Genomic DNA, 15,807 nt, shown 5'->3' on the forward strand with positions numbered 1-15,807 from the left:
AAAAGGCTACCCTTGAATGCTGTCAGTCCTCCCTGAAGGCAGCACTGACCAGCACCCAGAAATTTATCAACACAGGCACAGTATTGAAAAGGATGTGCACAAGATACATACTATAAATGTGCTGGTCCTTGATGTGAACTCGAAACTAGTGGCATTGCTTGAGTGCATCAAAAACTTTGGTAGAAAGACTCCACATTTGATTCTATCAAGTGGTCAAAAACATTTAGTCAGACTTGGATTTTCAGGTGTGAAGTGTAGAAAAAAGCTCAGGTCAGCTGTGATATTTTAAGCATCTGAACATGTTTTGGCTGTTTGTCTTACCTTTTCAGAGATGCATGCACAGTCAGCCGAGCATAGAACTTTGAATAAAAAGGAATCAAATTGGATTCTTTTATATGTCAGGAAGAGAAAGTTGCAATTATTAAAAGAGTTTGACCTAGAAACATGCTCTAAAGCTTCTCCAAAATGGCTTTAATACTTCTTCCTGAGCTGCTCCAAAATGCTCAAGCCTGCTTCCACCCCTGTACATGTCAAGTGCCTCACTTGTAATGCAGCATTTGGTTACCTTTCCCAAATGGAAAGCGACAGAGCAAAAGAGACAAAGCGAAGAGTGAAAGTAAAATGCATGTCCAGAAAAAGTAGACTGAAAGAGTCTTTAAATGTGGCTTGATGCCACTGGATGGCACTTCCTTGCTCACGCACATTCGCGAGATTCTGTTTTGGTTGCAGTTTTTGTACACACGCTATTTTCTGTCCGTGTTTAGTTCACTACCCCAGATCAAAAGTTAGCTGTGTGCTAGCTCAAGCTCCCACATTTACACACCTCTTGTACCATTGTTAACCTTGTATAATTACTGGCATTAGTAAACTGCAACCATTGTTGTCTTTCTGGCACATTAAAGGAAAACGAAGGGCTAATTGAATTTGGGTTATACCAATGAATACAAGCTCCTAACCTCAAAAAGACTAGTGGAAGTCATGCACCCACCTCAGCAGTCAGAAGCCTTGCACATTGTACGAGGTTTAGGTATAGATCTGCCCTCAGTGTCCCTTTAGCCACGTGATTTGAAGGCATTGCTTTGAGTCAGCTTTCTTGGTAACTGAGGGAAGTTTTTGGCGCCTCCATCCAATGATAAATGTGTGCACATTTTATTTGCAGTCTGTGCCAAACAGCTATCCATGTTAAATTTCATTCTCTCTTCTTTTGGGCAGAGAGGCGTGCCAAGAAACATGCCATCCTTCAGTTTGCATGCCAGGGAAAAGGGGAGCACTGCCTGTACAACAAGAGCCTCTTCGTCATGAAAACCAAAAACCCACGCATATGGATTCACCTCATGTTTCTGGCACTGCAGGTGAGCTCGCACAGTACAGTACAGTTTATTGGAAATGTCATGGCATGGCGTCATTTGCATACAGTAATCCCTCGTTATAACGAAATCAGCGGGACAGCGAAAAAATTCGTTATAAGCGGTATTTCGATATACGCGACCACTTGACAAAGTCTTGACCAGTCGGGCTTTAATTGCACCAAAACTGCAAGCAAGTCAAAATAAATATTTTCAGTGAATCAAAACTTTATTCATGTGCAAAAAAAGCAGTGAGCTTTGGTTGCTTGAAGTTCTTACCGGGCGCAAGCAACCCCTGCTCTAATTTGAACAAGCTCTGCACGAGGCCGTGGTCGCCGCCCATACATTCAACCTTATTTCGTAGCAGGCGTAGGTACTCCCGTGTCTGCACCATAGTTGGCACTTCACGTGGCTCTTCGTCTGCTGGCTCTTCGTCCTCGTCGGGGCCACCAACAGCGTCAATTATTTCCGCGTCCGTCGCTGGAGCGACCACGGGAGCAGCCGCGTCAGCCAACGCGAATGTGTCGAAGTCACCGTCTACCTCTTCGCCAGCAATTTTATGTACAGCCTCGTACAAATCGCTGCAAGTTTGGTCATCGTCAGGCTGGTCATCGTCAGGGTCGGTGACGGCGGCACGGGAAAAGCCGGCGTGCGCAAAGCAGTTGGCGATCTTCGAAGGTGCAAGTTCTTTCCATGAAAAGTTTAGCAAATGGATCGCACCAAGCAGATCAATGCTGTAACTCTTGCTGGCATCATACGCTGTGAGCATGCGCTGCAAAAGAGCCTTGCGGTACAGCTTCCGGGTGGTCTCAATGATGCCCTGATCCATCGGTTGCAATACCGCGGTAGTGTTGGCAGGCAAAAATTCCAAAGTGATCGCCTTGAGGTGGTCGATCTTCCCATGGCTCGGACAATTATCAATGATGAAGAGCACTTGCCGCTTCTTTGCGCCGAACCGTCTATCCATTAGGCGCACGTAGTCTTCAAAAATTGCAGCAGTCATCCAAGCTCGCTTATTGCTTCTGTAGACGCATTCATTTGGAACAGTTGCATTTCGGAAGCACCGCGGTTTCTCCGCCTTTCCCAGTATCAACAAGGGAAGCTTGTCCTCGCCTGTTGCATTAGCACCAAAAAGCACTGTGACACGCTCCTTGCTCTGTTTTCCTCCGGATGAGGATGCGCCAGGGGTCGTGAACGTGCGATTCGGTAGCATTTTGTAGAAAAATGCTGCCTCATCAAGGTTGTAGATGTCTTTGTCTTCATATTTTTCAAGTAGAGCTTGGAGCCGATGTTGGCGCCATACGTCTACAGTGTCACGGCTCACGGCTGCGCTTTCGCCAACGATCGTCTTCGAGGTCACGCCGTGTCGTTTTTTGAAGCGCTCAAGCCAGCCATTGCTGCATTTGAAATCCTTATGCCCCATTTGGAGGGCGAGAGCTTCGGCTTTTGCAGTAAGTGCAGGTCCATTTACAGGGAGATTTGCGCTCCTGGCGTTCTTCAGCCACTGTAGAAGTGCACCCTCCACTTCCGGATATTTTGAATCACGATTCCTCTTTCTTTTTGACGAGAAGCTCTTTTCAAAGCCATCCAGCACAGCGTCCTTATTTTTCAACACAGTTGATAAAGTTGACAGCGGTATGCCAAATTCCTTCGCGATGTCAGTTTTCTGCCGGCGGCCTTTTTCCACTTCTTTTATCAGCAGAACTTTCTGCTCCAAAGTCAGACATTTTCGCCTGGAGACTGACGGAGCCATTTGTCACTGTAGACCACAAGAACACACGCGAGGCAAGACTAATGTAGCATTCCGAATAACACGCAACCACGTGGCCTGCAGCACGGATCCAAATGCATGCGCCGTCGGCGCGAAAGCGGCGGGCGAAGAAGACGGCAGAAGCTTCAAAATGTGGTCATGCCTTCAGGTCATCTCGCTGTCCTCGTCGGAGCACGCTGGGGATGACGGTTGCAATGGCGGGCTTCGCGTGTGCAGACGGAAGAAAGGCGACCGGAGTTCCGAGAAGTATGAAGCACGGAAGGCCTCGCGAGGTCAGGAGGAGGCAGGAACAGCGACAGCACTCAAAACTGGCAGCAGGCAGTTCAAACGGATCGCACAGTCGACGTGCATGCGCACTTCGCAGATGCCTATCTCGGTGAGGGAAGGCGAAGCCACTTCGGGAGGTGGGGGGAAGTTGCGCGGGAGAGGGTGCCTTGATGCGCGCGGTCTCCCGCCTCCCCATGCGCGCGCGCTTGGCGCGCATCGAGGCACCCTAGCGCGGGACGCTGGGTAGCGCATGGGTAGCGCGGTAGCGCCGCTTATTCCGCTGACGCTGCCTCGCCGCCGATGTTTTCGGAAAGCTGTCCGTCAATTTAGGCGAGTCCACTTCGGGAGCTGGGGGGAGGTGCGCATGACGCTGGGTAGCGCGGTAGCGCCGCAAATGCCGCTGCCTCGCTGGCCTCGCGGCCTGCGACGCTCGAATTCGTGTGTTTTCGCAAAGCTATCCGTCGGTTTCCACCGTCAAACGAGCAACAAAGCTAACGACGGACTTTTTTTTTTCTTTTGTGCTAGCGCCAGAAGAGCTCTTTCCAGCGGTAAAAATTTGCTCACCGAACGCACCCCATGCCAACGCGGTCTTTTGTCCACTTCAGCATCCAAGAGATCGCGCTTTTCTGGCATCGCAAATCATGAGAAAAACATCAATTTTGTGCAGATTCTATCACGGGGGATACCAACGATACGATTCCGACCGGAGTTGACAGGCCGCGCGACGGCTGAGGACTGCGAAAGCATTGCTGCTGGTTGCTGTCGCTCCGTTTTTGGGTTTTTAGATACCCGCTCCGTGCTGAGCGGTATGCGCTAGCGGCAACGACAGGCGTTGGCGTCGCATGACACATCGCCAGTGGCTGTTACCGCTGTATGCGCAAAAGCGACGCTGCCGCTCGGCGACGCCTCCGCTCGCCACTTCGCTGTAAGCAGGTCAAGCTCTTCGTGCACTTCGAGTAATGCGGCTTAAAATGCATGCACTTGGGTCGGGACCGGAAGATATTTCGAATAAAACGATATTTCGAATAAAGCGATTTCGTTATAACGAGGGATTACTGTATGTAGCTCATCAAGCTAGTCACCAAACATTGCACCTTATTTATACTTTCTGATGCCCAATTTCAAGCAAATCTTCAAGCTGTGTAACCAACCACCTTAGAAATCTCAAAGTAACTAACATACCATGGGTTAATGAGTAGTTAATTTTAGTGCCAATAAATCAACTTCATGGGACTTTTGCCATTTTTTTAAAAACGTTGCAAAAAATTTTTCATCTCTGTTTAAACAGTACCATGTCATGATAGTTCTTGTGAAGCTAGGAACATTAACCATTTGTGTTAACCAAGTATGAAACTGTTGTGCCTTTCTTGCATTGAAGAACTAATTGCAGCAAAATCTTGTTAGTTTGACTCTTGTTAGTTGGGAAATTTGGATAATTCAAACTAGTGTGGGACCCAGGAGGCGCCGATGTAAGTCTGTGGTGTTAGAGGCCGGTTAATTCGGACGAGGGATCGCATCAAGGTAAGACCCGTGCAGCCAGCATTCACCGTCCTGCGGCTCTTCTGCTTCCATCTTTGTCGTTTATGCTGTTTGCCTTTTAATACGTTCCACCAACTCGCCCATTTGGCTATAGCATTGGAATAGACCTTGCCAAACCTCAATTGCATGAAACAGTGGTGCCCCGCACTTCATGCGTGATATAACAAGTACAATGCCAATTTGAAAGGGTCCAATTTTTGAAATATAGTTGATTTGCATTTCGCTTTCTTCAACCTCACGCGGGAACGCCACTCCACAGATGTGATCAGGCCTGTGCTTCAGCCAGTCGTGCCATGTTGGACACCCCTTGGCGCGTCATTATAACTTAATTTTTATTTTGGGATGGTGCCATGCTGTTGTAACGCCTAAGCATGTATCACTAGCATGCATCCGCATGCTGCTTCATAAAACTTTGTACTGGTCACGTGCATTTTCACCTCAGCATGCTTCACCGCAATACTTCACCGCGATAACTGTGCGGTTGAGCATCCTCGAAATGCAAAGGGGCAGTTTTGTGAAGAGGCACAACTGTAACTGTGTCGCACTGCGAAGAAGGTTGTGGAGACCTTTAGGATAATGAAGCACTACTTCAACATTTCTGACAGCGTGCACAAAGTAACGCACTCGAAAAAACAGGGAAAAAACTCTGTTCTCACTTGGGTTTCTCTCAGATGCAGGCAACCATTATGCAGGTGTTCATTCAACAAAATTACTGTGATGCAATCGGTTCTCGCAGTTTTTTCAGGCCCATTTGATAATTAGAATTTATGTAAAATTTTTTTCTGCCACCTTTAAGGCTGAATTAACTAGAGTTGTATGTTATTCTTGCATTCAGCTATAATAATGCCAAAATGCTTGAACACTCTACCAAGATAAATAAATATTTAGGGTTGTTCGTTTTTGGGTAAAACCCGATTTTACTCGGTTTTTCCACCCCGAACATGTTCCTAAAAAAATCTTGTAAAACCAGATTTTTCCCAATCTCTGGAACAACTGTGCCCACGAACTTGTTGAAACTCGTATGAAAGCACCAAAGCAGAAGCTATTCGAGCGATACTTTCTGATAAAGAGGTTCTTTATGCGAAGGCAGTCTTAATGCAAGATTCACTCGAGCCACTTTTATAGATGTCCAGAAAACACTTGAAAGCGGAAAACTGATGCCAAGCTTCGATCACCTCATAAGCATAAGCTACAGCACACTGTCAATGAGTTTTTCACGATGATCAGTAAAAGTGATCGAGCAAAAGGTGTTTTGTCTACGTTACCTAAGAGGAGAGCCACATTAGTAAAAACTTGTTGTTAAGAGTTTTGCGCGAAACTCCACAAAATGGGGCTGTACTCGAAACCGAGCGTCTCAGGAAAAGAAGAAAACCAGTTGACAAAGTGGAAACTGGGTTCCTTACTTGATCCATTCCAGAAGCAGCTGCTGAGTCAGTCGTTTGATGACTACCGACATCTGTTTCAGTCATGGGCGATGTAGGCTCGCTTCGCGAGGAGTTTAACCAGTACTTGCTGAAGGCAAGCCCCACAAATGAAAGAAAGTGTTGAACGTCTGGACTATTCAACGCATTTTTGTGTTACCCCAGGCTAGCAAATGCAGCGTTGACATTGTTGCGTCTAGATAATGGCAGCTGTGACGTTGAGCGAATATTCGACCAGACAGGTCTCGGATGGAAACCTGGATGGATGACCAGCTCACGTGACTAAAATGTTGCTTGTCCAAAAACTGACCGTTGCACATCACTGAGAGTAATAATTACGGCGGGAACGACGAATTATGAAACACTTCTGGAAAGCAACCCAAAACATAACCCTAATCGTTACCCACCGATTAGGAGAAATCTAATAAATTATTAGTTTGTAAATTTAACCTGATAAAACCCGAATTTCAAAGTGTTTCCACGAAAAACCCGATTTCTCCCTTATTATTAAGTCGAAAAATGGCACCCAATTTTTACCCCCCGATTTGAATAAATATAAAACCTGAAAACGAATGACCCTATAAATATTATGCTGCTTTCTACTGTCCATAGCTCAGCTCAGTAAATAAATTGTGGCCAGTATGTCATGTTATTTGTTAAACGTGCTATTGCACTGCATTGTCACAACGCAGCATTCATTCGTTGATGCCACAAAGCATAGCATTCTGAAAAAGAAATGGTGCTGTTGTGTGCCACAAAAATCACCAATTAGTCGAGAAACGTCTCATGATCTTATGACATCACACACCCAGCTAACCAATCACTCAGTGCTCTGCCAAGTCACATTACCTTGTGTTGCCGTCAACATTTTAACTGTTCAGGTAATTTCATAGCCAACTTGTAAGGTGCCATGGCCGAGCCCTGATAGGTCGGCAGAGTGTGTGTTACCATATGACTATCAGCTGACAAATATAGGAATATGAAGGGCTCATTATGAGTTTCATACATAGGGACCCAACAGCCACTACTGACACCAAGGAAAGCACAGGGGAATTGTTTTCTGTGTGGTGTTAATCTAAATAATAATGTAATCATGGAGATAATTGATTTGAATTTAGAAGAAACAAATAATGCCGCCAGTGGGATCCGAACCAACGACCTTCAAATTTCACATCCGGTGCTCTACCACTGAGCTATGGTGATGGCTGTTCAGTGTTCTATTTTCGTAGGTATTTATTTATATTGTGTGTAATCTGTCCTTGAACGTCTTCACGAGCACCGCACTTGTCCATGGTGGTGCATGTAGTTTGTCCTGTATTGTTGCGAGTGAGTCAGCAAGTGCTCTGGTAGAGGCTCTGCAGGGCTGTGATGCGATCCACAGGGTCACAACTTCAGTCAAATACCGATACAAAGTACCTCTGAAGGAAGAAAACCACTTTTGCTGAAAAGAAAAAAAATGCGGTCAAGCAAAAATCCACTCTTTGAGTTGTAAGCCAGGCGTTCTACCTCTACACTACTGAAGGTTGTTCATTCAGTGCAGTAGTCAAGAGACTTCATCCAACTGATTTGCATCATAGAGTAGAGAGCAGCTACAGATTGCATTAAAATTAAGACTACCAAATGAGTACTACTAGGCAGCCCTCATAGCACTACTTCTAAATAGCTACATAGCACTATTACTTAACGTGACTCTTTCTTACTATGAATTAGCACTACTAATGAGGGCACTTGGTTAGCAGTTAATGAAGACCATTAATTAGCAACAATGCATAATATCCATACACCACTGCATAAACTCTTAAGGATACTGGAGCATCCCCTAAGTTTTTGTAGTAACGCTCAGACCACTGCATATATCTTGAGCATGCCTGTCAGTGCTGACTCCGCATTGGTGAGATCGCCAGGTTCTTTTTTAAAAGTACTATAACGGTATGTTTGTTTTAAACTCTATGCATACTTTAGACACTCTAGGAATTGTAGTCTTTCACTCTGTCTTGACGCCGATTTTTCACCACTGTCCTTAGTGCTGCTCAAAAAAGAAAATAATCTTTCTGCCTTAGTTTGTTTGATATTACTGTCAGATTTATTGTTGGTCGTATCTGACAGTGACAGTCCCTCAGAGTCCTTCAATTTGCAGAGCACTTTAGAGCAACTGCTTTCCTGCTTCTCATATCTTGTATAAGTGCTAGACTCATGCCTCTTGTATGGTACGCTGTCTTGGGGCAACATACCCCCTAGCATGCTTTTGCAACCTATATTTTTCGCTGCACCCCTAGACAGCTGTGTGTTCTGCTTTTCTGAGAACTCTCTTCTGCCTCCTGCTACTCAGGCCCGCTCTGCAAGTGCTCTCAGCACCCGAGAGTCATCCGTCAGCAGTCTGAAGAACTGTTGGGACACTCTCAAGTATGATAACAAGTCATTCCTCGCCCTGGTGACATCATCGTTTCCCTCTGCAAAGGTGGATGCTTTTCTTTTGTGATTTGGCCTAGGTGCCAGTTCGTTTCTAGCAATGACTAAACAAATGCCACAGGATTATTACAAGAGGACAGGAAAGTGAATACTCTTAAACCTGCATATAATGAGCCTCCATGTGGCAGAGTCCTCAACATTATGAAGTCTTTCTATTCCCCAACGTCCTCGCCAGTTGAAGTGCATGTGTTTGAAAACTCTGTATAAATGAACTTGTTGCGGCGGTTGACCCTGATATAACGAACTCGCTATGCCAACTATCTCTTAGCTGAAACTCAGAACTTCGCTAGTTTCATGATGATAGAACATGATGTGACATAAGGGGACCGTCTACAATTGCAGCGAGTGACTGCAGTTGGTACAACTCGCCATGGTTCAGTGGCAGTGGCGTGTTTGCATGGAAAATGCAAGTCTCTTCTTTCAGTTTTGGAATGTGGCATTACAATATCTCATGCTTAAAAGTGTCGAAAAATAGCAAGAAAAAAAAGAAAGACGCATGCAAGCAGTATGCACTCATTGCTGTCAAGATTTGCTTGTGAGGTTCTGGTGCCGATAGCTCTCATGCATCAGTAGCAAAGCGGGAATGGTGGAGAGCGCTGGCGACAGGAGGCAAAATGGTGGTAAGCAGTTACAGGCAGACCACCAGCAGGAACTCATGAAAAGACACAGGCGCCTGCTTCCCCGGCGGTGGTGTAATCGAGTAACCTTTCTTCTAGCCTAGCCATGATGCCTTCAGCAGACTGAGTCCTCTACTAGCCCCTCTCTCTGCGTCATTCGTAGCCGCGGAGGAAATGGAGGCTGCTGCTACAGTCACATAGTGCTCTCAGTGCGACTGCAACACATTTCACCGTTTCTGAAAATTCAAGTAATGGGGATTCACTGCGAACACTTTCGACATAGTTTTCTGTAAATCTAATTCTCATTTTAGTTTCCCTTTCGTGTCTTCATGCGAAAACTTCTTGAAAAGAAAACCTGAATATAATTTTTAAGGTTTCGTTGTAGCCATTGCTAACTGTTAGTAACATATGTTTGGGTCGCTTTAAGAAGCCTCATTTATAATAAGGTTTTTCATAGTTAAGCATGTCAAATTTCAACCTCATATTTATGCAGATCCAAAAAGTTTTCAGCCTCAATTTGCAGTTCCAGTCTTATTATTAGGCACGATCACCACTAGGCTTTCTAGAGAGAGAAGGCACTATTTAACAGTGGCGTACGTTGACTGCTTCAGTGGTTTCGGTGCCGACACTATTACCACACTGAGCTTGTGATTCTCGTGCTGTCGAAAGAAGGACACTTCGCACGATGTTAGGACTGCAAAAGCAGTACCTGTCTGCTTTTCAAAGGAAAGTAATTGTAATTGCCAAAGGAATCACTATGGCATCAAGCGCTGCGGCACATACTGTATGATGTAGGAATAGCCTGCAGTTACCGTCACTAGACAGCTGAAACGTGCCTCTCCAGCCACGCTGTGCAGTTGTATTGCAGGTGCACTCTTGAGGAGCTTGCGGATACATCTCACTACGACGACGATCAATAAAGCTGTGATCTCAAAGACACTTGGTATGCATGAGCATATATGCCAGTGTGTGCATGTGCGCAGTGGGAGATAAGTGCGGAAGGTAGCCCTATATATGCCAGACACACATGCACCAGAAGCATCACACTGGTTTGCAACAGTTGGAGGACTGAATGGCTCCTGTCACTGCTTGGGCAAGTGTAAACTGCTCTTTCTTTCGTGGCACGAAATTTTTCTAATCAAGCATGTGGAAGTGTGGTACCCCTTTTTGACTCCTGGCACTGGGTGGCACTGGATGCTCAAGTGCATAGTGCAGATGCCTTGCGAGAATTCGTCATAAAATCAAGCATGAAATGCAGTACAAGTAAATGCTTTTGGTCAGCATTCCTCAATCTCATTAAATGTGGATGAAAATGTTCTTTCTCCTGTTTTCGCTATCTCCAAATAACACCCAATATTATGCACGGGTCCATCCAATACAAAGGTTTTTACGGTAGTGTTTGTTTTTATGTCTTGGTTCAGTTTCAGCAAATGGATGCTAGAATGAAAATCTTCTCAGTGGTTAGCATGAAGCCCTGTGTGGGATAAAAATGTAGTCAGTATCAACATTACTAGAACAGACTCAGTTTCACAGCTCCACCCAGAGAAGCATCCTCATTGGCCATTGCACGAACTAATTAATGGTGCTGCGGTCGGGTCTTTCTCTCTCACCTCCGCTCACTGACTGTGGCCCATGCTTAAATGCACTCGCGCCAGTCGCTGCCTGTCGTCTGCTCCTTGACTTGAATTCTTGTCATTACGCGGTAGCATATGCAACTCGTTCAATAGAAAAGGCATCTCCATGGCCTTGACCCAGAATAGAAAAAAATGTGCCAGAAAAAAATAGGAACAAGATTTGGTAATAAAATTGTGACGGAGACGTTCTGGAGCATTTAGGGCAGTGTCATACAATTTCACTGCCAGTTCAGCATTCACCTGCTAGTCAAGCTGAAGTCTAGTTTGCGTTAGGTGTTTGAACCGCTGACGTGTGTATCTCCAATTCTATGAGAGTTTCCACCGAGAAGAGACATTTACAAGACGTTTAACATTTTGCCAAACTCTGTGCCAGTCTGTCAATGCCAAAAATTAGCAGAATGAAAAGGGGGCTTTACAGGCGCTGTCGTTTCCACTACACCTCTTTCTCTGTTTTTCACTCCTACCTTTTTCCCTTCATCCGTGGCGCTGTTCAGGTGTCCATTACATTACATTTCATGCATTTGCTTTAGTGAGGATCTTTCCTTCATTGCTGGCATTTATTTCAGACCTGAAAGACATTAGACCAAAAGTCCCTAAAGAATCGCACTGCCCTGTGTGTTTCAGCAGCAGTGCTGAAAGAATACTTGCAAGATTCCAAGATTGTTCAGCACAAAGCAGACAGCGGCACTGCACAAATGGATTTTAATCCGAATCATTTGGAGCTTGTTGCATTACCAGAAACACCGTGGAAATTATAGTATTTTTGCAATGAGGAAACAGACGAGAGATGCGAGCTATTTTGCACTCGTCACCTAGTTTGAGGAAGTTTTCTTGTTGAGAAGATTTTTGTCATTGATGAGTGGTTATCATATGCAATGAATGCATACGAAAATAACTATAAGTTATTTAAAAAGTTCTCATATCATGTGAAGAGTATTGGTGACTTAGAAGCTCTCCTGAATCAGGTGAATAAAATGAAATTGTGCAAGGGGGCCACGACAGAGCTGATGCGAAGAGAGTAGACATCATAATAGCTGCTGAGAATTAAAACCAAGTAGTATAAAAGTGCCTGCATAGCCTAGGGCAGGGGTTCTCAAACTTTTTTGCTTGGAGGAACCCCGAAAGCCTTCAATAAGTTCCAGGGAACCCCCCCCCCCCCCGCTTTTACTTACCAGCATTATTGTCGAGTGCATTTTTACAAAAAGAGAGTTACAAAAGTTAAATGTTTATTGCACAGATTAATACAAATACTAATGTGATGGGTGGTATTGCTTCCCTTTTAAGAGCAAGTCAAAGCGTGGCTCAGTAGCACTCGGAGCCAGTCTCATATCAGCTGCCGGGTCAAGACGGCTCCTGTGCTTGTTCTTCAGATAGGCGAGGGCTGAAAATGTCTGTTCACATGCATATGTAGTTGCAAAGGGAAGCAAAATGTCCACTGCCCTTTCATAGAGGCATGGAAACAGTGGAGCAGTCCCCATCCAAAATGTCACCAAGCCTTCCCCATTAAATTTCTCTTTGAGAGCAGTGCTTGCCCCAAGCTCTGAGGGTTCTCGCGGAACACAAAGAGACAGCCTGCGGAACCCCTGTGTTCCGCGGAACCCAGTTTGAGAACCCCTGGCCTAGGGGTAGTGTGCTTGACTCGGCATTCAAGAGCACTGGAAGGCTGGTTCTTATTCCACCGTCCCTAAGCAACCAGAGTTTGCACCAACGTTCAGATATCATGCCTGCCCGTTAAGTCGCACCACAATTCACAAAAGAATCAGGGCCCGTGCATGCCAGCTAAAAACCTGACAGCGTCATACTCGTAATTCTTTGCTCACAATGCTGACGCCGACACCGATGCCGGATTTTGTGATATTTAATGCTATAACATTAAAAATAAAGCACCTTCAACATAACTGAAAATGTGACAGAAGAAAAGAATTGCTGCGAGCTGCTGCAGCTGACATGGAAAAGAAGAAAGATATATCGCAGTTAATTGGTAAGCTGCAAAAAAATCTCAGAAGAGGATCTAGGACGGCACGTTTACAAGGCATTCCACACTTGCAACGGCTCACTTTATTGGCGTCATTTAAGCAAATAGGAGCCACCTGGAATGAGATATGATGCCAAATGGCTTCTTGACTGCCTGCTTGTGAGGTTGGCAAGACTAAGAGAATATAAGCTTCTGAATGAGCTCGAGATGCTGCTTCTATCAAGCATGAGTCGTCTAACTGTAGTGTTGAAGGGCATTCATTCCCTGCAAATATGGCTTTAATGCTGTTGGTCATAAAGCAATACAGAATCATATAGAAACAAAAGATGACTACGACAAATCGGGCACGCCAACGCTCATTTTTCCCCAAGCACAATAAAGGATCATGCTGCACAATCAAATATTTCATCTTTGCATTGCATTGCTTTCATTGCAATTTTTATTTATGTTGATAAAATCAAGTTTTCGTTACTTGCTGACATATTTAACAACCCTGCATTTTTGGTCGTTTTTTTCTTGTTGTGCTGAAAAATCCCTTACGTTCAGCATGCAACTCCTAATGCCCTTTCCGGCACTCTAGATACCTTCAGTATTGTACTCTAAAGCAGCAGTCCAATGCTAGTCTGCAGTTACGTTAATTTCCCCTACAAGCACTAAAATTTTGTGTTACTTCTTTTTCGGAGGGGAGAGAAGGGGGCGGCAGGAGGGGGGGCGGGGGGTGCACATCTTCTCTCAAGGGCATTATGTGACTTCAAAGCTTCCTGTGATTACTTGCAATAAATTTTTTTAACAGACTCGTGCTTATTCAGGTAATATCCTTTTGGTGTGTGCACGCCTGTTCCCATTAATTCTTATTTAGTTAGTATAGTAAATAACTCCACACATCCAACATTTCGTTAGAAGACACAACACCAAAACAATTTTTTTACATGGCTATACGGGGGGGGGCGCTAGTATGGAGCTATATTCTATGCCAGACCTCAAAAGCAGGAGACTTAGGAAAGATCTAATTAGGCGACGAAGGAGGCCGTTTGCTTGTATTCTGTGTTCACGCGAGTAGAGAGATTTCATGCACTGCACTCCATGTACAGGCTGCCCACGCAAGCAGCTTTTTGCATGCAATACAAGCAATCTTTACAGCACTTCAGTAAAGGTGACATCTGCTACGTTTCCTTGTAAGGTTAGAATGCTTGTAAGCTTTGAAACTTTGACTAATCTGTTTGCATGATAAGGTACTATGCCCTAGAGTGTGTCCTACAAAACACAAGCCAGTGGGCAAAGCAAGAAACAGCTGGTGAGCAAGTCGGCGGCGTTGTCACTCTTGTTTCATGTCGTTAACAATTTAATTTTTCATCACACATGCATGTTCTCCAAGGTAATGTGTAGCTTCAAAGTCAAACCTGTCCTAATGTATAGTTATAATCTTTCTGTAATCATTTAGAGTGTAATGGCAACATGGAAGAACTGTGTGTGTGCCAGCCACTCTATGCTTCCGTGCCACATGTAGCTGACGACGCATCTGACAAGGAACAAGAGTCGACCTCAGTGTCGTTAGTTCTCGCAACGGCCACTTGGGGCACACCCCTTCGCCAAGCGGTATGGCGAGCTGTGAAACTAAGTTTGTTCTTTAAGCATCGGTCAGTGCACAGGGCGTAGCAGAGCCAGCATGCATACTCGTGTGAAATTTCAGCATTTTGTGATAACAGGACGGCCAATGACATTTTCTGCCATCATGTCGCTTCATCTATCTTTACTTGAGATTTTTGAATACTCAAACACCTTTGTGTATGTGTGCAAGTTGCTCCCACTAAGGGAAGTAAACTATGCAAAAGGGCAGGGGCAAAGGAGACAAACTATTGTGTGGGGCCAAACATAAAGACATAACAAAGAAATGGCATAGGTGTACTCGACATTATATTCGTTTTGTCCTCGTCACTTCGCAGTTTTACCTTTGTTGACGTGCACTGGCTAGTTCACCAGTATGTTGTTTCTATCTGGCTGATCCAGGACCAAGACAACCTGATAGCAGAGCTACGCAGCGAGCGCTTCTTTGATGTATTTGAGTACAATGGGCCCCTGACCCTGTGGGGCTGCTTCCTGTGCAACCACCCGGACCGGGCCCAGGGCTTCCTCCAGGAAGGTGGCGAGCCTGTCATAGAGGTAACACCACATTTGTCTCAAATTTCTCTGCACTGGGCATGACAACTGCTGTGCAAGGAAGTACCTTGCTGCTAGTTGCGAGCTCACATGGGTGATTTCTTCGCATTTCTGCATAGTAGCAGTAATACAAGAAGCATGCAAGTCAAACCTCAGTAGAAACCTCGGCGGTGATGCAGGCATTGCAAAATCATGGAATAGATGAGCCGTACGGGAAAGTGCTGGAAGATATATAAGTCGAACCCGGATATATCGAACTCGAAGGGGATCGCGAAATAGTTCGATATATCGATAATTCGATATACAGAAATCGGCTTGTGACGGCACTTACGATGCGAAAAACGATACCGTATTTGTCGCGTAATCAACCCACTCTCATAATGAACCCACCCTCCACTTTTGCGTCCGAGAATTTGAAAAAAAAAAATGCGTTAAGGCTAGCTCGCTCACATGCAAGCGACTGAGCGATCTCAGCGACGAGCGGAGCGACAGAGCGAAAATTTTCAAACTTGTTGGAACTGCGTCCCTCTCGCCGCTCGAGCCACCGCGGTAGCTAAAGACAAGGTTTCTGTGTCGCCGCCGCGGCGAGCATTTTTGCTTGCATGTCGATG

At 45.2% G+C, this 15,807-nt stretch overlaps 1 protein-coding gene across 3 annotated transcripts in view; it reads left to right on the forward strand.

Annotated features, from left to right (window-relative positions):
* melt (ventricular zone expressed PH domain-containing protein melted) overlaps positions 1 to 15,807 on the forward strand; it is a 46,428-nt gene that overhangs the window by 23,907 nt on the left and 6,714 nt on the right. For all 3 annotated transcript variants that reach the window (XM_084599449.1, XM_084599451.1, XM_084599450.1), the window contains exons 13-15: positions 1,213 to 1,352; positions 8,674 to 8,802; positions 15,047 to 15,199. In XM_084599449.1, the coding sequence (XP_084455575.1) occupies positions 1,213 to 1,352; positions 8,674 to 8,802; positions 15,047 to 15,199 (422 nt within the window). The remainder of the gene's footprint in view (positions 1 to 1,212; positions 1,353 to 8,673; positions 8,803 to 15,046; positions 15,200 to 15,807) is intronic.

Source organism: Amblyomma maculatum, chromosome 3 (genome assembly GCF_055883805.1).
Source record: "Amblyomma maculatum isolate TAMU_Amacu chromosome 3, ASM5588380v1, whole genome shotgun sequence".
In the NCBI taxonomy this organism is placed as follows: Eukaryota; Metazoa; Arthropoda; class Arachnida; order Ixodida; family Ixodidae; genus Amblyomma; species Amblyomma maculatum.